At 37.6% G+C, this 23,415-nt stretch overlaps 1 protein-coding gene across 1 annotated transcript in view; it reads left to right on the top strand.

Annotated features, from left to right (window-relative positions):
• Positions 1–23,415, top strand: part of IL1RAPL2 (interleukin 1 receptor accessory protein like 2) — a 535,136-nt gene that overhangs the window by 68,529 nt on the left and 443,192 nt on the right. Inside the window, exon 5 of the mRNA XM_060086424.1 lies at positions 460–613. Within this exon, the coding sequence (XP_059942407.1) occupies positions 460–613 (154 nt within the window). The remainder of the gene's footprint in view (positions 1–459; positions 614–23,415) is intronic.

Below are 23,415 nucleotides of genomic sequence, written 5' to 3'. Positions count from 1 at the left end.
CCATTGCCAGTGTAAAAGCCAATTAGAATTTTTAAATAATGCCTAAGACTCCCTGTTTATATTATGTTGCTAAGTGAACACTATCCTCTTAGAACTCTTAGGACATATTCCTGTCATATAGAAAGAACCAGGGCATTAAAATGCTACTTAGTGACTGCTCTACCTCTTTTGCATTTGGGGATCTTGTATGCTTTTCTGTTTTTGCAGAATGTCTCTAAGGACTTTCTGCTCTTGGGATCAGGCCTTTAAAGTGGTTCTTAGGGTGGTAGTTGTGATGTTTCAATTGGATACAATAAGATACATTTGTGATGTTTTCTGGTCATTGACGTAACCCTTTAGCTACATATTTTGAAAACTAAAGAGAAGAGTACAAAAAAGTGAAAGTACTAACTTGCCAGTACTAAGACTTAATGATGTGAATTTTTATTTTTTGCTTACTTGAAAATATTTTCTCTGCAGGAATGCAAGCCAAAAATGTGGAGAAGCATCATAATACAGAAAGGAAATGCCCTTCTAATCCAGGAAGTTCAAGAAGAAGATGGGGGAAATTACACTTGTGAGCTTAAGTATGAAGGAAAACTTGTAAGAAGAACAACTGAATTGAAAGTTACAGGTAAGCATTGGTTTTACCAAATCATGGCAAATGAGATTTTAAGTATAATTTGGTACAGGAAGAAAAAGTTTCCAAACAAAGAGTAAACTAGATGTGAATTTAGAATTAGCTACAAATAAAATAGTTGTGAACCTCACTATTAATAAGTTGTACTGATAAGCTATATGTGGAATATGGACAATTAATTTAGGGAACATGGTGCCAGTTACTGCATATCTGTTCTCTGCTTTTATGAAAGGTTCTTAACTCTTCAGAGTATCATTGATTGTTACTAAGCGTCTCAGAAAAAAATATGCTGGAACCACTTTAGAATGTTGACTTAACCCATATGTGGAGTCTTCTTGCAGGTGAAGGCTGCCTCAGAATGAGGATCTGTTGGGCTTTTGTAATGAAATCTTCTCGGACTGCCTCCAAAATATCATTTATATAGAATTGCTCATAAATGAGTGATGTTATTGTGAGATTCTAGTGATTTTTAAATGGAGCAGCTCCAAATGAATAGCATGCACATATGTGTTTTACATCAGAAGTACAAGCAAATTGTAAATTAGTAATTCTACTCACAATGGAGAAGAGAGACTCAGAATATTCTTACCTGGTGGAGAATGTTAGCAAGTAATTTTCAGCAAAATAGGGCAGACCCTAATGACATAAAGATTATCCCTGACAATGGGTGTGATGGACCTTAAGAAACGGTGTGACAAAAGGTCCACCTACTATTGTGCCTGAGCAAATCTTGACTAACTTTATTCTTCCTATATATGTTTTAGATGTATGTGTGTGTGTATAAGTATACACACACATTTTTGTATTGTGAGTAAAATCTGAGCCATGGTAAAATTTGGCATTATCCAGACAAGTGTAATATTTATTGCACTTATTAACTTGAACATTACCTGTTTAACCATCTAATGTTGACATCAACTAGTTGTTTAGTTACAACGTACTCTCATTAATGTTAAGAATATGGATTTTCTTCTATATTGTTTTTGTTTATGGCTAGCTGACCTTTTTGGGATAGTGTTAAAATCGGTCTACTAATAATGATACTTGCTTAGTAAGTTCATTTGTATAACGTATATTTGATTTAGTTTTTGATCCCTGAGAGTCAACTAGTTTCTTTTTTCATCTTTTTCTAAATTCTAAATGTTAACAAAAGGCGTAAAAATAAAAATCAATATATACACTTTAAATTTATTTAAAAATTAATATATATATATTTTTGTTTTAGTTCATTCTCTATTCTGATACATGGCAGTTCTGCTTCTTAGTCTGAATTCTAAAGTACCTTCTGTGAAAGTCTGAATTATTATTTTGATTAGAATTGCACGTTGCTTCTCCATGAGCTTTCAAAATAACTACCATATTGGGCCAATCCAAATAGCAAAGATCTGCTTTTGTTTAATTTCTGATTCCCTTAGTATGAACTAGACTTCCTGCCTCATTCAAGCAGAAGAGTCAATCATAGGTAGTTATATGTCATTAATAAGTGGCCTGACCATGCACAAATCCTTGCAGCAGCATCATTTTGACCACAGTCATATAATCCTTATCTGATGCTTTCAGAACACTTCCATTTGGAGGTCATTTAGTAAAGTTTGTAACATTATAGTGTTTAGCTTATATTTTAAGTTGGACCAGAATAAAGTAAATATCAAACCTCTTTTATGCTTCCATCTGTTGGGTTATGGTGACAACACATTTGTTTCTTTAGTTTGTTTTTAGATTCTGGAGGTTAGTTTGGGTGTCTTATGAGGAATTAATTCACTTGGCCTAAACTTTAAGAAGAGTTGAACTGGGGATTTAAAATTTCACCTGAACTCTACCACTCAGAGTTTCTCAGACTTTAATGTGCGTCAGAATCACATGGAAGAACCCAGTTATGGTAAAGATGAGGCTCCTTACATATAGATTCCCATCTCTCTCCTCCAGATTCTAATTTAGTACATCAGTAAGACAGGGAATTTATCTTTTTGTCCTGGGGAATTTCTTGCATGCCTTTCAAGGATCATGCTTTGAGAAATACTAGCTGAGAAAATGGTGCCACAGAAGTCAGTCACAGGTATGATTCCCTAGTGAGCATGTTAGTTCACACATACACACACAGTCACACACACACCAAAACTAATTTTCATAGGTCCCAAATTGTTTCACCTATGCTCCTAAGAGCTGTCATGAAAATACAGAGTTTTGATCACTAAGGGAAATCTGTCAAGGGAGGGTGAGGATAAAACCTCAGCCACTGAAAAAGTAATTTATTCATTTGCTATTTAAATAAAAATACACTGAGTATGTATTACATACTAGAAAAAATAATTCAAACTTATCATTGAGTCATTGTTCATATAAGTAGATATCAAGTTTATTTATTCACAGAGTTCAAATGTTATACTTGATGTAAAGACAAAACGGCTTCTTGGTATGGAAGTTCAAGAGGTTGCTCTGTGAAGATTTATTTTTGTCTGCAATATTGTCTAAACTATATTATTCCTTGTTTCCTTGATTAAAGAGCAATTACTCAGCCATAAAAAGGAGCGAAACTGAGTTATTTGTAGTGAGGTGGATGGACCTAGAGACTGTTATACAGAGTGAAGTAAGTCAGAAAGAGAAAAACAAATACCGTATGCTAACACATGTATAAGGAATCTAAAAAAAATGGTCATGAAGAACCTAGGGGCAAGATGGGAATAAAGATGCAGACTTACTAGAGAATGGACTTGAGGATGCGGGAGGGGGAAGGGTAAGCTGGGACAATGTGAGAGAGTGGCATGGACATATATACACTACCAAACGTAAAATAGATAGCTAGTGGGAAGCAGCCGCGTAGCACAGGGAGATCAGCTCGGTGCTTTGTGACCACCTAGAGGCGTGGGATAGGGAGGGTGGGAGGGAGGGAGATGCAAGAGGGAAGAGATATGGGGATGTATGTATATGTATAACTGATTCATTTTGTTATAAAGCAGAAACTAACACACCATTGTACAGTTATACTCTAATAAAGATGTTAAAAAAAGAGCAATTAACAGATTGTCCTCTTATATTTCAAAATATAAGGCTGGGATTATTTAAAGAGTAACCCACTCATACTTGTTTTGAGTTTAGCAATATGCAGGCATGGGCTAGGAATATTAATACAAAAATCATAGGGTTGGTTAATTACAAAATCATGTAGGTAGAAGTTTTTAAGATTGTGTATTGTAAGTATGCAAGTTTTAAAATATTATTAAAAATTTAAAAGATTATTTTCTCACTGTTCTTTTAAATTTATAAATTAGAAATATTTCTTAAGTGAAACAAGTGCTCTCTTAAAGTGTATAGGTACTACTTGCTTTAAATAGACCAGTTGTAGAAAGATCCAGTTATTCAAAACTGATTAATTAGAAGGTAATCTTTGGCTTTATGAAATTATTTTTTCAATATAAAAGAATTTGTCATGAGATTTCTTTAAATAGCCAGCTGCATTTAAGTAGGATTTGATTTAAATGCAACTTTTCTGGAATCATTTTAATATTTAAATCATAACAGACCTGTGTAATGTTATTGTAGACATTTCTTTTTTATACTTTTGGAGGCTGCAGATAAATAGGGAGTTGTTTAACAACATATAGACATGTACAACAGGGTATTTAGGTCACTTGCCAAAGATACCAACAACTAAAAGTTGTATTTCCCACAGCATATTTCAGGTGGCTATTTGCTATTTTAAAGATATTTTTTTCCTTTATTCTCACATTGAATTTTGTGCAGAAGCCTAGTCAAAGTGATAAGGACAGAAGGGAAGTTTGACTACATGAGGATGTAGAACAGGTGATAATAGAAGAAGGAGAAGAGGAGTGGGAGAGGGTGGATAAAATAATGGAATAGGGTCTCCTATTATAATAGAGGAGAATGTCTGCCTTGAGAAGGTCAATGACAGACATAACTTATAAGGGCACCCAGAAATGAACCCAAACAGGAAGCCAATACTAATTAACTATATTTAGAAGATAATTCACCCTTCACCTAACAAATTATTCATAAATACCTGATTTTATGCCTTTTCAGAAAAGCATATTGACTATTTTGAAAAAAAAAAACACTAACCTGTTCTCTGGTGAATATGCAAATAATACCCCTACTCCTGATTATCTTAGATAGCTCTAGAGTTCCTGGCTTGAGACTCTTCACTTATTAGGGATGAGAGATTTCTTAACCCATTGGTGTCTTAATGTCATGGCTAGAAAGAGAGGTTTATTCTATGGATAGGTTGCAAAGATTTGCTGCTGGATTACTATAATAGCAGCAAATCAATCTGGACATGCAAGGCTTGATTAAATTGCAAACTGGAAGCTGGAATCAGTCTTTGGTGAAGATGTTCAAATGCATGGCTTCAGTAAGTGCTTTTAATTTCACTGTGCAAAGCTAAAACCAACTGTAGTGTATTGTTGAAGGTGTCACTTAGACTGCATAGCTTGTTAGGGTAACCTTCCTTTGGTGTGGAGAATGGCATCTGTTTACACACAGAGGAAGCAATTTCCCATCAGATTTGAAAACGGGCTTTTCCTGGCCCTGGGTCTTTGTTCTTTCATGCCTCTAGAGTTAATCCTGAGACACTGGGGTGAGAGTGGGTTTAGGAAAAACAGTGGAATTTAGAGATATGGTGGAGAGTTGGGGGAATAGAAAGAAGTGGAGATTCTGACTGACTGATAATAATGCAACAGGAGAAGTGATCTCTAAGCCAACAACTAAGTTATCATAATAGGGGCCCCCTGAGAGCTAATGTCTATTGACAGCTCACTGTGAAGGAGACATTGTGCTTAGTGTATTTCATTCATTTTCTCATTTATTCCTCACAACAACAATATGAGAGTGGATACTATTATTGTCCTCATTTTATAGAAGAAGAAACTAAAACTTAGAGAGGCTATGTCCCAAGGTCACATACTTTGTAATTGGCCAAGCACAAATATGAATCTAGGTCTTTCTGACTTTCAAATATAACTTTTCAACCATCATCAAGCACAAACCATACAATTTCACCCATATTATGTACATTGAAAAAGATGCCAAAATATTGATCACAGTGTACATCATCCCACTATAATGGCCTTTTTGGACATTAACTATTTGGTCTTCAATTTGAAGTCCCTGCTGGAATTTAAATAACCCTAAAAAGAATACACTTGACATTTTTGAGTCTAGTCCTTAGCTCTCAGTGAGCACCTTAGATGAGATTAGTAGTAATGGGACACATAATTAAATCTGAGCTTAGGACAGTGCCAGGAGAGAAACAAGGAACAGCGTGGTGCCAGGAAAAGCAAGAATGTACAGAAGATAGAATTTACCAGGCTGCATGTTTTGGTGCCATGTGACCCTATCAATAGAAAATCCGTATTGAGAAAAAAAATCAATTCCAGTAAGGTTCATTGCAGTTATGGCAATTATTTCAAATTAGTAGAAGTGAAGCAATAGAGAACAGTCTAGTTAAACAACATTGATTCAATTGGTAAAGACCAATCATCACAAAAATCAGTCTACTATGTGCAGCCAGGAGCATAGGATCCAAATTTCTAACGTGGTTCTTGAAGGAAATAGGTAGACACAGAATTATGTTCCCTTTGGAACCTGTGAAAATTTAAAATATGTTCATTAAGAAAAATAGTGTTTCCCCAACTGTGTTCTATGGAGCTCCAATTCTAAGAGATGTTAATAGTTACTTTGGGGAGAGAAAAAGGAAAGGAAGAGAGAATGGTGAGAAGTTCTGTGGCAATGTGTTTATCTGCTAGGTCAAAGTTATATAGCTTTCCTTCTTGCAAGGCATTTCAGGGAATCTTATTGTATATAATATTCTAATATATATTATAAGTTTCTAAAAGGAAGATGGGCCATTTCCTAAACTGTATGACCACGTAACACTTTTCCCCTGGTTGACAGTATCTGAAGATGCTGTTTCTACAGAATAAACTGTAAACAAAAAGGGGGGGGCTTCCCTGGTGGCGCAGTGGTTGAGAGTCCTATGCAGGGGACACGGGTTCGTGCCCCGGTCCGGGAAGATCCCACATTCCGTGGAGCGGCTGGGCCCGTGAGCCATGGCCGCTGAGCCTGCGTGTCCAGAACCTGTGCTCTGCAATGGGAGAGGCCACAACAGTGAGAGGCCTGCATACCGCAAAAAAAAAAAAAAAAAGCTAAGTGAGTAGTCAAGTGAATACCTGGGTCTACTGGCATCCTACTGAGGACTGTGTCTTTAACAGTTTCAGAAATATACTTAGCAGGCATTAACTTTATGTTACAATTATAATCTTGTTTTCCATTGTTTATCTTATTTTCTCAACTAGCCTATAAGCTCCTTAAGGACAGGGTTTTGTTGACCAATTCTTTTGCATCTCCCCAAGTGCTGAGCATATAGTAAGTACTCAGACATTATGTGTAGCTTGGATTGGTTGGGTGCTTATTTCATTGATGAGTGCTTCAGTTGGGCACAAATAAGAAATCTTGATATTTGTAGAGAACTTTATAATTTCAAAGCACTTTCACTTCTGAGATCTCGTTCTGTTTCTCACAGAACTTTATGGAGTTGGCAAAGATTGTTGTTGTTGTTGTTGTTATCATTATTTGTATTTTGTATTTTTCAGCAGAGTAAGTTATGGCTCAGGGTGTTTAAACCATTTACCCTGGGCTGGGAACTGGTGAATGGCATAGCCAAGTCTAGAACCCGTATCTGCTGATTCCTAACACAATACTTTCCTAACCTATACCCCTGTTACTCTGTCCACAGTCCCTTAATCCTGGGTTCTGGGCCAGATAAAAAGGTGATGCAACCCAAAGAGGACTCCAAGAATGGTGACTCCAGAGCTCAGGTCTCCAGAGCTAAGGATCCCTGAAATAACCTGTTATTTAAAATGCTTATTTGCCAATCCACTGTTTTGGCTTTAAGAAGAAATAGCTCTGATTCGATTCCTTCTATAAAAGGAAAAGCATTTACTGCTGATAGCTGAAACTAGGCCAGTGAAGGGGTAATTCCCTAATCAATGTTCAAAATGCTTCTAGAAGCCAGGCAGGTCATATACCTGAGTGAGTGTGTGAGGCCACAGAGGGGAGCAAGTTGGAGAGCCTTCGCAGTACCAACTCAGCCCTAACTGATTGCTGTCATATGAAATTAAGGATCCAGTGCCGCTAGGCCCTCTAATTTTTGAAGAGATGCTAGAAGTCTGGATTTTTAGGTAGAAATCCCTGGCTTGTTGAGCACTGTGTGGACCAAATAAAACATGCCTGTAGGCTAAATTCTGTTTGAGGGCTGCCTATTTGTGGCCTTTGCCTTAAAGAATTTGGTTCAGTAGCACTTTTAAACAAGTGACTGGCTGTGTGGTGGGTGCAGACTCTGCTCCATGATTTCCATCTCTAGCAGCAAGTGGGGAAAAGAATCTTAAAGTGGTCTGGAGAGCAGTTAATAGACAAACTGAGAACAGCACTCAGAAGCTATCCTAATCACACCATCCAACAGAGTGGTCGATCCAAGCAGAGAGTGAAGGGCACAATTTATGGATGTAATACTACAGGAGGGGTATTGACAAATTGATCACCTTCCAGAGAAGAGCGATTTAGATGATGAAGCAAGTTGGTCTCAAATGTTACAGATAAATGAAGAGCCCCGGGGATAAAGCAGCCGCCTTAGAGCAGCATCGAAGCAGTGCCATGTGAAGCACCGAGGGGGACAAATCATTGGCGTGTGTTCTCTCTCCTTCCTGTTCCCTCTCAGCAGCCAGTTGCTACGATCTGAATGTCTGTATCCTGATTATCGTATGAGAATATATCTCATTTATACCTTTTCTGTGACTTAATGAGGAAAGACCTCAGCAGTCAATAGTTCTTGGCTACATTAATGGAACTTTCACATGACTGACTGTGCATTTCATAATTGACTGTTCTTTTGCACAGTTACAGGTACAGAAATCTTATGACCCAAACTGGCTTGCAGCAGCTCCTTTGCCTTTCCTCCTAAGCCTCCCTCTTCTCCTGGGTCACCCTGGCCTTTCCTACCCTACCCAGCCCACCCTGAATGACATCTTTGTCCCTCTCTAGCTCTTTTAAATGTCCTAATGTCATGTCTTCTCTGTAGCCCACCTCCCCAGATCCTTGCTTTCTGGTGGGGCTAATCTAGTACCTCAAAGAGATAAAGAATTCATGACTGATATTGGCCAAAATGTTTCCCTTCTAAGCTAACATATTTGCAATTTAATAGATATTTCAATTCTGTAACTCATAGGCATGACTAATGGTGGGAATTTCTGGCAGCTTTGCAGTGCCTGTGGGGGGCCTTTCCCAGAGTGTCACAATTCATACCCTGCAGGTGGCTGTTTGCTTCCTCTAGAAACAAGGTCAGCTCTACTCATGACCTTGCGGGACAAGGAGGAATAAAAAAAGCCTACTTAGAATTAGTGAGAAGGAGGGCCTTGAATGTCAGTCTAAAGAGTGATTTTTTTTCCCTTCCTCTTCTGCCACTCTTATTTTGTCTCTCCTTTCTCCCCCTTATTTCCCTCCTTTGCCTCAACCTATGACACAGTGCTATCTCTTAACCCTATTAGTGACAGCCAGGGTCAAAGATATTTCCAGTCTCTGTCCTAGGAAAATTTTTGTGTCGTGTTTCTATGCCCTACAGGGAGATGAACGAACACTATTAAACTGTCCCATCAGCAGAAAGACACTCTTGTTCCTCTTCAAAGTCAGGGACTATGAGAACATTCATTCCTGTGGGAGTCTTTCGCAAGTAGCTGTGTGGGAACCCAGCTTGCTGGGAGGGCTGGGGGTGAGCAAGTTAGAGCACCGTAGCAGCAGGATGTGGCAAACGTGCCCAGTCTAGGCCAGTTCCGCTCCAGTGGCTCTCTTCCAGCACCTGAGGTGATCATTGACTCCTTGACTGACTTTTCTGACTTGAGTTAGGGGTGGGGGAAGGAGTTCTTAGGAAGGAATTACATTACGAATCCTAGGTGTATAGGCATCTGAGATCCATGGGCACAGATTTCCCTAGTTCCATTATGTTCATTTGTGAGACTCTCAGCTACCTTGCTCTCTGCTAACCTGAAAGCAGTGGTTTGAGAAGGCTGAGAATATTCTGTCAAGCTACCCTTGTAAAGGGATGAAAACTAGAAGCTTAGTATGGTGGGAGATTAACCATGAACTAGATCCAACACAGTGGAGTAGATGCTCAGAGAATGCCCGTTTATTGGGTCAGGCACTGTACTTTACAATCAGTCAAAGTTCACAACAACCTTGGAAGGTTGCCAATATTGTCTTTATTTTATAAGGGAAGAAATGGAGACTCAGGATAAGTTACTTGTCTATGGTCACACGGCTAGTAAGTGGTGGGGCTAGGATCTGAACCCACCTTTGTTCTAAAACCTTGCTCTTAAAGCAACATGCTACAGACTACCTGCATGGCTCTTGCACACAACAGTGCTCCATAAATGCTGTTAACTCCTTACCTTCCTGCTTGTTTGCCTACTTCATGCCTTCATACTCTTCTTTGCCAGGACATATTTGCACTTCTGGACTTCCTCCAGGAAGTCTTCAGGGATTAACTTTACAATCACCTGTTTCTTTCTCCTAAATTCCCTTGGCAATTTTATAAAAGTTTTCACCACACTGACTGATGCTAATTTATGATTAATTATCTTAGATATCTTTGTTTAGGTTTTGTCTCACCAGTTAGATTAATGTTCTCCAATATTCTTGGTTCCCCATACAAAGGTTTATCTTGACATTTAGACACAAAATACAATTATGGAGCTAGGAGCTGGGCTCAGTGTTTTCACAGATATGGTTTCATTTAAGTATCAAAAAAATCCTGTGTGGTATTGTCACCTTAGCCCCTCTTTACAGATGCTGAAGTTGAAATTTGGAGATGTTAGGTAATTTCTCTCAGTGTTTTACAACAACTGAACAATGATGCTAGAATGAAGATTCAGGTGGCTATTGTTTTCTCAAAGTCTGAGTCCCTTCCACTAGTAAATGCTTATAGAGCCATGTATTGCTCATAGTACTATGATCTGATTTGACAACAAAAAATTTTCTTATATGTAGATGGTTAAGATACAGATGCGCACACACACATACACACACACAGGAATCTTAGCAAAACAAAGAGTATGATTCTAAGAGAAGACCCTTGGAAAACTCTGAAAACTTGATTTGCTCCCTTATGTCCTGATCTAGAACCAGAAAAATCTGATTCAAATCCTTGTAGCTGTATGACTTTGAGAACTTTAATTTACTCTTATGAATTTCAGTTTTTTCTCCATGCAAAATGGGGAGGTGTAGTAGCTGTGCCGAGTGAAGAAAATATATGAAAAACACTTACAATGGTGACTGGGAAATAGTAGGTATTCAATCAATGATATTAATTATTATGAATAGTATCATTATCACCATCATTATTATTACTGGAACACTTGCAAAAATGACCTCACAGCCATTTTACCACAAGAAAACAGTCTGATAAATTGTCTAATACAAATTGATATTTTTAATAGGGTGCTTCATTTACAGGGGATGAATTTTAAAAATTAGGAAGTTAACTAGGGGCTATGACAAACTCAAGCAAAGGGCTACATATGTTGGTATTTTAGGCAAAACTATTTCATTCAAGGAGATGCAATCATGTGGAATAATTTGTCAATTAAGGTGGTCAGAGCAAATGTTGTCTGTATAAATGAGTTTTTGCAGCCAGCAAGACATTTTAATGATGTGTGAGCCAATAGCAAAGGCTGCAGAGACAAAGCTGAGGTGGAAATGAGTCCCTAGAACAGGCATGTTAAAGAGAATGGCCTTTTCTTGTCCAGCAATTCCTTATGTCATAATTCATCACTGGTGGTTTATAAAAGGCAGTGAAATGGCCTCCTTTGGCTGTCAAATAGGAAAATAATTCATCAGTTCAAGTCCATAAATCATTTCTTGGTGCCAGGAGAACTTTATATAGCTAGAAATCTCCCCATGATTTGGCACCATTCTCCAGTGGGGATCCTAAGAAATAATTGGGAAGCACCAGATGCAGAAGCCTAAGTGATGAGATGCTTAGGCATGGGTCTGCAGGCAGAGAAGGTTGATTCATTTCTGGGGCACATTGCCTTGATCCTCTCTGACTGGTTAGAAAAAACACCGAGTTGTGTTTCTGGCTTATAGTAATCATTTGATATATTTGTTGGATGAGTGCATTTTAATGTTTTGTGTGTTTTGAATTCTTTGCATCAGACCCTACCTGTAGTTTCTGATAATTCTCTTCAGCTGTACTCTGGGAAAATGAGATGGAAAGGCTGTAATAATAATGTTCAGAGATTTTGGATCAATACCATGAGTCGTTTGCTCAATTTTGATATTCAGGGCCTCATAGCTTCATTATAAACTTTGGCATAAAAGATGCATGAGAAATAATTGGGCTTGATTTTTTTTTCTGATAAAAGGTGTTTAACATTATAATTAAATCATCTAGTCCACCTTGTTTCTAAAACAGACATCTGTTAATATCAATATCCTTATATTTTGTGCCAGTAAAATTATCTTCATAATGCTATTTAATTTACGTCCTGTCTACAATATGAGGTGAAAGGTGAAAAGGACATTTTGGGACAAGTGAACAGGTATTTAGTATCTAATACAGTGATTATCAACCCTGGATCCACAATGAATATATTTGATTTTTTTAACCTTCATCAAATATTCATTGTGCAGAGTAGAAGTGAACTAAAAGAGACATGTTCTGCCCTAATAGAGCCTGTAGTGTAATGTGGGGTGGGAATAGGTAAGAGACAAAACAAAAAACACATGTATAAGTATATAATTAATAATTGCAGTAAGTGATATAAAGGAAAATAACTGAGAAGTAGGTAGGCCATTACTTTATATTGGACCATTGGAGAAGGTTTACTTGAAGCAAAATAACATTTAGGCTGGACCCTGAAGGTTAAGAAAAAGCCATCACGGTGAAGGATGAACAGAAAAATATTTCAGAGGGAACAGCATGTGTTGGCTTTGAGGTGCCAAAGATCCCTGCATGCTTAGGGAACAGAAAGAGAGCAATGTGGCTGGATCACAGGGAGTAGTGGCGGGGAGTGGGACAAAATGAGATTGGAAAGGTAGGCAAGGACCAGATAACACAGTGCCTTTTAGGGTTTTGGTCTTTATCCTAAGAGTGGGAGGATACCTTCTGAGGATTTTAAGTAAAACAATGTCACATTCCTTCTGACTTATGTAAAAATAATCTTCCTCTGGATGCTCCATGGATAATAGATGGAAGGAGTCAGGGAGACAGGTTAAGAGGCTATTACAGCATCCAAAAGAAAGATGATGATGGCTTGGACTAGAGTGGTGGTGACAGAGATAGTAAAATGTGGACAGATTCAAGAGATATTATAGAGATAAAAATGACTGGACTTTCTCATGATGATTCCTAGGTTTTTGGTTTCAGTAATAGAGTAGACACTAGTTGTATTTACTGAATTGAATTAGAGTGGGGGAGGCAAGATTTTGTGGCAAGATCCAAGAGTTCTGTTTTGGCCATCTTTTATTTGAGATACCCACTAGACATCCTGGAGGAGATGTTGAATAGGCAGTTGGATATGTAAGTCCTGTATTCGGGGAGAAGTCTGGGATAGAGATATAAATTTGGGAGCAGTCTGCATGGTATATTGGGTAGAATACAATTAAATACTAAATTGTGTGTGGCAACTGATGATTACTATGGGAGATCAATGAAAACTGCAGCTCCTAGGCCCTGTGTTACATATTTTCTCCAGAATCAGGACAGTGTAATAAAGCCACTTATCATGATTTTTCCAAACCTCATCAACTTGTTAAATATCAAGCATGATGTCTGTACTTGTATTTTTGCTGATATGCGGGAATGACATCCTGTATTTAGCTGACATTTGAATCCGTCAGAGCTAGAGGAATATGACTATTGCCATAAAACTACAGACACTATTTATTATCTATTTCAGGTACCGTATAAATCACTTTACATATATTTATTTCTAATCATTACTCCAGCCCTTCAAAGTACAGGCCCCAATTTTTATATAAAGAAACTCAGATTCAAGAAGTTACACGACTTGCTCAAGGCCACACAGCAAGTATGCAGCTGTCTATTCTCTATTCCAATCCCACACTTTAGGAAAAGTGATTCTAAATTTCCTTTCAAGTTCTTCAGATTTCTAAGTCATTTACACCCTAATGAAAATAAAGAAAATACTGAGGTATGCAAACTTATTGCTAAATCTCCTCAATTTTGAATAAAAGCCTGCTAATTTGGATTGTTGCACGGGGCCCGGTCCTTGATTCCTGGTGCATGCACACATCCTTCTGCTGGGATACTCAGCGCTGGCTGATCATTCTTCACCCTCCCAGGTTTACTGAGATAAAATTGACACTTAAGCTTGCTGGCCATTCTGAAGGTGACTGCCTGCCTAGACTAGCAGCTATCTTTATAATTTTGGGATACCTTGTTCTGAATTCTTAGTTTGATGTTTACTTCCAACAGGAGTAGAATTCCCTAAGTGCAGGACAATGAGAGGAGCATAGAACCTGGTATGTAGTTGGTTCACAATAAATGATAGCTATTATGATAATTTTCATCACCTCATTGAGTGATAACTTCACAAAAGCCTTGTGAAGTAGGTGTTATTATTTTACTGGTAAGAAAATCAAAACTCTGAGGTTAAGTAACTTGTCCAAGGTCACACAGCTATTAAGGGACTAAGTTGGAATTTGAAGGTCACTCTCTAATTTCTTTTTTTTTAAATAAATTTATTTATTTATTTATTTATTTATTTACTTACTTACTTATTTATTTATCTTTGGCTGTGTTGGGTCTTTGTTGCTGTGCACAAGCTTTCTTTAGTTGCAGTGAATGGGGGCTACTCTTCATTGCGGTGTGCGGGCACCTCATTGTCATGGCCTCTCCTGTTGCGGAACACAGGCTCTAGGCACGCATGCTTCAGTAGTTGTGGCACGTGGGCTCAGTACTTGTGACTTTCAGGCTCTAGAGCTCAGGCTCAGTAGTTCTGACGCATGGGCTTAGTTGCTCAGCGGCATGTGGGATCTTCCCAGGCCAGGGCTTGAACCCGTGTCCCTTGCATTGGCAGGCAGATTCTTAACCACTGTGCCACCACAGAAGCCCAGAATCTCTCTAATTTCTAAGCTTATAATCCATACCTCCTCAAGTTGAATGAGAAGGTGAAGCCAGGGGACTGCGCTAGAGAACACTGGGAGGTAAAGTTAGATAGGTAAAGTAGACTTGATTACTGGAGGACCATGAGTGTCAGGGAGAATAACTCATATTCTTGGAATATTTGGGAATATGCACAATGGAAGAGCTATGATTTTTCCTCACAGATAAGCAGGGTCCAGCATTTGGATATTAGGTACCTGTTTCCCAACTAAAATCCCTCACAACTTTGCATAAATCCTGCTCCTTAGCCTGTGCCTGTTAGAGCCCAGAAGTCTTGTCTTCCCTTGTGCTTTCTGGTTTGCACACCTTTCCTTCTTATAGTTCCTCATTTTAACTCAATTCAAGGAAGATTTTTCTGAGTCTCTTCTCTGCAAAGGCACTAAAGTAATTGCTGCTGCGCTGGTTGTTGGGAGCATGCAGGTACACCATACCAGCTGGCCTATGTATGTCTGGGGATGGGGAGGACTAAGAAGAAAGATATGGGAGAGATAGCCAAAATAATTTCCTCAGAGCTTCTGCAAGAGAGAGCACACATTTATACTGTCCTGTCAATCAAATATTCTCCAATTCTTGGAGGCTTCTTTTTCAGTTGATTGACCGATTGATTTTTATTCACTTGGAATTTTAGCTACACAGACTTTTGATTTACCCAGTAACCTCTGCGAAGTAGAAATAGCTTCAGGATGGGATAAGATCTAGAAGGGACTTCTATGAGAATGTGATTTGATCCCCTCATGTTTTTAGATGAGGTAGCAGAATCCAGAGAGGTTAATTTATGTACCCTAAAGACACAGTTTGGAAGTAGATAAGCTGGGATTTGCCCTAATACAATGCTGCTTTCTACCACTATCTACTTCTCCACAGTGCCTTTCTAACTTAGTCCTAAATCCTGCCTCAGAGGCTTTTTTTATGCCAAATATAATTGATATCTTCATTATAATTGAAATATTTAAATCAGATTAATGTAAAGACTTCAGAGAGTTCTGCTGATCTGGTTTATAAAAGTCATTCAAGCAAAACTGTGGAAGTATGTGGGATTTTTGACATTTTCCAGAAGATATTAACTTATATTCTTCACTAATTCTCAGAATGTACATTAAAAGAGGACAATTTTCAAACTAGCCCTTACAAACTCCATATTTATCCCTTTTTGGTTGGTTCACAAGTCAATTTTGTACTCCAAAGATTTTTTGATCCTCAAAACGCTCTCCCCTCCTTAGGGATTATATGTACTACAAAATCAACTCATGAACTATGTCATGAACATTAAAGTCTATTAGTAGGGAGATACCAGGAAGCAGAACTGAGAAAATCACCCCAGCAGTATCCCGTGCTCTAGAAAAAGTATGGTGAGTGGAAAGAGCACAAGATTTAAAGCCAGAAGGATTTGGTTTCAAATTTTTTCTTTACCAGTAACTTGCCAAGTGACCCTGGGTAAGTAATGGAATTTCTCTAATCCTGCATGTCTACATCTGTTTGTATACGTTTACCCTTCAGAGTTCTTGAGAGAATTTGAGATAACAGAATAAATGATACCCATTTCTATCATTGCCATTGTCATTATGATTATTATTTACTGGTCCTGTGACCAGTACTTCTAGTACTAGTACTACCACTGCTACTACTGTTACTACCACTAACCTACTTAGTAGGCTGAAAAGAAGGAAATTGCCCTCATGTATAGTATATTGGTAGATGGAATCAGCTCAAGAGCAGAAAAGCCTTGACACAGGATAGAACAGAGCAGCTTCTAATAATACATTAGCAGTTAGAAAGTGCAACTAAATTACTCAATAAAAATAGTACTTTAGTTGAGTTATAGAATATATATCTTAATAAATAAAATTGTTAGAAAAATAACCCTCTCATTAAACTAGAAGGTAAGCTCCATTAGGACAGGAGTTATATCAATCTTGCCCCTTTGCATTCCTATCTCTTTAGCACAGTGCTTGAAACAAAGTAGATGAAAGAATATTTATTGAATAACTGATAGAAATTCCTAAAAGTAAAACTGTGTATTCTTTAGTTTACTGTTGTTTCTGTATAGTTGTATTTTTTTATTTGCTTAAAAATATATTTGAGAGCAGAAGCAAGAAGAACTACAATCCTGCAGCCTGTGGAACAAAAACCACATACACAGAAAGAAAAAACAAGATGAAAAGGCAGAGGGCTATGTACCAGATGAAGGAACAAGATAAAATCTCAGAAAAACAACTAAATGAAGTGGAGATAGGCAACCATCCAGAAAAAGAATTCAGTATAATGATAGTGAAGATGACCAGGACCTCGGAAAAAGAATGGAGGCAAAGATCAAGAAGATGCAAGAAATGTTTAACAAAGACCTAGAAGAATTAAAGAACAGAGATGAATGATACAATAACTGAAATGAAAACTACACTAGAAGTAATCAATAGCAGAATAACTGAGGCAGAAGAATGGATAAGTGACCTGGAAGACAGAATGGTGGAATTCACTGCTGTGGAACAGAATAAAGAAAAAAGGATGAAAATAAATGAAGACAGCCTAAGAGACCTCTGGGATAACATTAAACACAACAACATTCATATTATAAGGGTCTCAGAAGGAGAAGAGAGAGAGGAAGGACCTGAGAAAATATTTGAAGAGATTATAGTCGAAAACTTCCCTAACATGGGAAAGGAAATACCACCCAAGTCCAGGAAGCGCAGAGAGGCCCAGGCAGGATAATCCCAAGGAGAAACACACCGAGACACATAGTAATCAAACTGACAAAAATTAAAGGCAAAGAAAAATTATTGAAAGCAGCAAGGGAAAAACAACAAATACCATACAAGGGAACTCTCATAAGGTTAACAGCTGATTTCTCAGCAGAAACTCTACAAGCCCGAAGGGAGTGGCATGATATACTTGAAGTGATGAAAGGGAAAAACCTACAACCAAGATTACTCTACCTGGCAAGGATCTCATTCAGATATGATGGAGAAATCAAAAGCTTACAGAAAAGCAAAAGCTAAGATAATTCAGCACCACAAAACCATCTCTACAACAAACACTAAAGGAACTTCTCTAAGTGGGAAACACAAGAAAAGAAAAGGACCTCCAAAAACAAACCTAAAACAATTAAGAAAATGGTCGTAGGAACATACATATCGATAATTACCTTAAACGTGAATGGATTAAATGCTCCAAACAAAAGAAACAGGCTTGCTGAATGGATACAAAAACAAGACCCATATATATGCTGTCTACAAGAGACCCACTTCAGACCTAGGGACGCATACAGACTGAAAGTGAGGGGATGGAAAAAGATATTCCATGCAAATGGAAATCAAAAGAAAGTTGGAGTAGCAATACTCATATCAGATAAAATAGAGTTTAACATAAAGAATGTCACAGGAGACAAGGAAGGACACTACATAGTGATCAAGGGATCAATCCAAGAAGAAGATATTACAATTATAAACATATATGCACCCAACATAGGAGCACCTCAGTACATAAGGCAACTGTTAACAGCTATAAAGGAGGAAATCGACAGTAACACAATAATAGTGGGGGACTTTAACAGCTCACTTACACCAATGGACAGATCATCTCAAATGAAAATAAATAAGGAAACAGAAGCTTTAAATGACACAATAGACTAGATAGATATAATTGATATTGATAAGACATTCCATCCACAAACAGCAGATTACACTTTCTTCTGAAGTGCACATGGAATATTCTCCAGGATAGATCACATTTGGGTCACAAATCAAGCCTCAGTAAATTTAAGAAAATTAAAATCATATCATCTTTTCTGACCACATCGCTATGAGATTAGAAATGAATTACAGGGAAAAAACATAACAAACACATGGAGGCTAAACAATACGTTACTAAGTAACGAAGAGATCCCTGAAGAAATCAAAGAGGAAATCAAAAAATACATAGAGACAAATGACAATGAAAACACGATGATCCAAACCATATGGGATGCAACAGAAGCAGTTCTAAGAGGAAAGTTTATACAAGCCTACCTCAAGAAACAAGGACAATCACAAATAAACAATCTAACCTTAAACCTAAAGGAACTAGAGAAAGAAGAACAAACAAAACCCAAAGTTAGCAGAAGGAAAGAAATCATGAAAATCAGAGCAGAATTAAATGAATTAGAAACAGAAAACAATAGCAAAGATCAATAAAACTGAAAGCTGGTTCTTTGAGAAGATAAATAAATTTGATAAACCATTAGCCAGACTCATCAAGAAAAAGAGGGAGAGAACTCAACTCAATAATTAGAAAAGAAAAAGGAGAAGTTACAACAGACACTGCAGAAATACAAAGCAGCCTAAGAGACTACTGCAAGCAACTCTATTCCAATAAAATGGACAACCTGGAAGAAATGGACAAATTCTTAGAAAGGTATAACCTCCAAGACTGAACCAGGACGAAATAGAAAATATGAACAAACCAATCACAAGTAATGAAATTGAAACTGTGAATAAAAGTCTTCCAACAAACAAAAGTCCAGGACCAGATGGCTTCACAGGTGAATTCTATCAAACATTTAGAGAAGAGCTAACACCCAACCTTCTCAAACTCTTCTAAAAAAATTGCAGAGGAAGGAACACTCCCAAACTCATTCTACAAGGCCACCATCACCCTGATGCCAAAACCAAAGATACTGCAAAAGAAGAAAATTACAGAGTAATATCACTGATTAATATAGATGCAAAAATCCTCAACAAAATACCAGCAAACAGAATGAAACAACACATTAAAAGGATCATACACCATGATCAAGTGGGATTTATCCCAGGGATGCAAGGATTCTTCAATATATACAAATCAATCAATGTGATACTCCATATTAACAAATTGAAGAATAAAAACCACATGATCATCTCAATAGATGCAGAAAACCTTTTGACAAAATTCAACACCAATTTATGATAAAACCTCTCCAGAAAGTGGGCATAGAGGGAACCTACTTCAACATAATAAAGGCCATATAGGACAACCCCACAGCAAACATCATTCTCAATGGTGAAAAGCTGAAAGCATTTCCTCTAAGATCAGGAAAAAGACAAGGATGTCCACTCTCACCCCTATTATTCCACATAGTTTTGGAAGTCCTAACCTTGGTAATCAGAGAAGAAAAAGAAATAAAAGGAATACACATTGGAAAAGAAGAAGTAAAACTGTCACTGTTTGCAGATGACATGATACTATACATAGAAAATCCTAAAGATGCCACCAGAAAATTAGTAGAGCTAATCAATCAATTTGGTAAAGTTGCAAGATACAAAATTAATGCACAGAAATCTCTTCCACTCCTATACACTAATGATAAAAAACCTGAAAGAGAAATTAAGGGAACACTCCCATCTACCACTGCAACAAAAAGAATAAAATATCTAGGAATAAACCTACCTAGGGAGAGAAAAGACCTGTATGCAGAAAACTATAAGACAGTGATTAAAGAAATTAAAGATGATACCAACAGATGGAAAGATATACCATGTTCTTGAATTAGAAGAATCAATATTGTGAAAATGACTATACTACCCAAAGCAATCTACAGATTCAATGCAATCCCTATCAAATTACCAATGGCATTTTTTACAGAACTGGAACAAAAAGTCTTAAAATATTTATGGAGACACAAAAGACCCCGAATATCGAAAGCAGTCTTGAGGGGAAAAAACGGAGCTGGAGGAATGACTCCCTGACTTCTGACTATACTACAAAGCTACAGTAATCAAGACAATATGGTACTGGCACAAAAACAGAAACATAAATCAATGGAACAAGATAGAACACCCAGAGATATTCCCCCACACCTATGGTCAACTAATCTATGACAAAGGAGGCAAGGATATAAAATGGAGAAAAGACAGTCTCTTCAATAAGTGGTGCTGGGAAAACTGGACAGCTACATGTAAAAGAATGAAATTGGAACACTCCCTAACACCATACACAAACTCAAAATGGATTAGAGATCTAGATGTAAGACTGGACACTATAAATCTCTTAGGGGAAAACATAGGAAGAACACTCTTTGACATAAATCAGACCAAGATCTTTATTGATCCACCTCCTAGAGTAATGGAAATAAAAACAAAAATAAACAAATGGGAGCTAATGAAACTTCAAAGCTTTTGCATAGCAAAGGAAACCATAAACAAGACGAAAAGACAACCCTCAGAATGGGAGAAAATATTTGCAAACGAATCAACGGACAAAGGATTAATCTCCAAAATATATAAACAGCTCATGCAGCTCCATATTAAAAAACCAAACAACACAATCCAAAAGTGGGCAGAAGATCTAAATAGACATTTCTCCAAAGAAGACATACAAATAGCCAAGAAGCACATGAAAAGCTGCTCAGCATTGCTAATTATTAGAGAAGTGCAAAACAAAACTACAATGAGGAATCACCTCACACCAGTTAGAATGGGCATCATCAGAAAATCTACAAACAACAAATGCTGGAGAGGGTGTGGAGAAAAGGGAACCCTCTTGCACTGTTGGTGGGAATGTAAATTGATACAGCCACTATGGAGAATAGTATGGAAGATCCTTGAAAAACTAAAAATAGAATTACCATATGATCCAGCAATCTCACTACTGGGCATATACTCAGAGAAAACCATAATTCAAAAAGACACATGCACCCCAATATTCACTGCAGCACTGTTTAAAATAGCCACGTCATGGAAGCCACCTAAATTTCCATTGACAGATGAATGGATAAAGAAGATGTGGTACATATATACAATGGAATATTAGTCAGCCATAAAAAGGAATGAAATTGGGTCATTTGTTGAGATGTGGGTGGATCTAGAGACTGTCACACAGAGTGAAGTAAGTCAGAAAGAGAAAAACCAATATCATATATTAATGCATATATGTGGAACCTAGAAAAATGGTACAGATGAACCAGTTTGTAGGACAGAAATTAAGACACAGATGTAGAGTACAAACGTATGGACACCAAGGGGTAAAGCCGCGGGGGAGTGGGGGTGGGGGTGTGATGAATTGGGCAATTGGGATTGACATATATACACTGATGTGTATAAAATTGATGACTAATAAGAACCTGCTGTATAAAAAAATAAATAAAATTTAAAATTTCACATACACAAATATGTATATATATATATATATATATATATATATATATTTGAGATCCAACTGTATAACAGGCACTGTGCAAAGCTCTGGGAATGCAGTGGGGAGCAAAATCATACACAGTTATTACATTTAAGAGCTTAAAATCTAGTGGGAGAAACAGAACTTAAACAATCCAAAAATAAATATGAAGCTTTAATTGTGAAAATAGTATGAAGGAAAGAGCTACATGTGTTAAAAGAACAGGTATTAGGGGCATTTGACCTAATTAGAGAGTTCAGGAATGGCTTCTTAGAGAAAGTAAAACTTTAACAGTCATACAAAGGCTAAATGGGCATTAACTAGGAAAAGAAAGGAAGGAAAGGCTTTCCTGGCAAAAACATCAGCATGTACAACTGTGCTCTGTGGAGAGATCATGGTAAATACCAGCAGCTAAAATAAGGCCAACTTCAGCTGGGTGGAGTGAAGTAAGGGAGGAAAAGACTAGAATAAAATAAAGCTAAGGTGGCGATTAAGAGACAGACAATGCAGGGCCTTTATGCCACACTAAAGATTGCCTATTTATCCTAAGAGTAATGGAAAGCCATTAAAGTGATTTTAAGGAAGGGTGTGGCAATGAACCCATCAGATGATTTCAGTATGGAGAATGGATTGGAGGGGAGCCAGAATAGATGGGATTGCTCTAGTCTAGGCTAGAGGTGGTAGTAACTTGGTCTAGGGTGGAAGTTGTGGCAATGGAGAGAAGTAGATGGACTTGAGGGGCTAGTTAGAACGTAAAATCAACAGGACTTGATGATAGATTAGATATGGAGTATTAGGTGAGTAGAAGGCTGTCTTTTAAGTAATTCTTAGGCTCCTTGCTTGTTCACCTGGATGGATCGTGGTGCCTTTCAGTGAGAGGTCCAGGTATGACAAGGTTCATTCAATCACAGATCTTTCTATATGCTACTATGTGCTAGGTATCATGATAGGTGTTGGAGATTCAGAGATGAATAAATTATGGTGCTTATCCTCAAGAATCTCACAGTCTAATCAGGTAGGGGTACAGAAAATCAGCATGTAGTTACAGTGAGTTCAGTGGTGGACTAAATATCTGATAGGCATCTGCCAAGGGTGCTATGGAAGCCTAGAGGAGGGAAATCGGCTAGAGACTAGACAGAGTTAGGGAACTGTGTTCTGGGAGGCTAAAGAAGAGAGGGGTCATTGTGGAGTTGGGTTATTTTGGATTTATATGCACTCATTTGTCGGACATGTTCACTAGACGTTAAGATTTGAAAAGGAAAAGATACCCTTTTCCCCCTTCCTCCTTCTCTATCCTCTGCTTAGTACAATATGCAACCTGGCTGTATATTCTATGCCTATGAGTCAAGAGGCAATCTCTAGTGTCACTGACTGATTTCTCAATCTCTGGCAGACTCTTAAGTGTTCCTCTCTCATTATAAGATACAACAGGCTCCTGAAAAGTGGTGTGTAAATCAAGTTGGGGCAAATTAAATCCTGCTTT

Source organism: Mesoplodon densirostris, chromosome X (assembly GCF_025265405.1).
Source record: "Mesoplodon densirostris isolate mMesDen1 chromosome X, mMesDen1 primary haplotype, whole genome shotgun sequence".
In the NCBI taxonomy this organism is placed as follows: Eukaryota; Metazoa; Chordata; class Mammalia; order Artiodactyla; family Ziphiidae; genus Mesoplodon; species Mesoplodon densirostris.
Note: the sequence above shows the minus strand (reverse complement) of the source record. Positions and strands in the feature narration are given on the sequence as shown.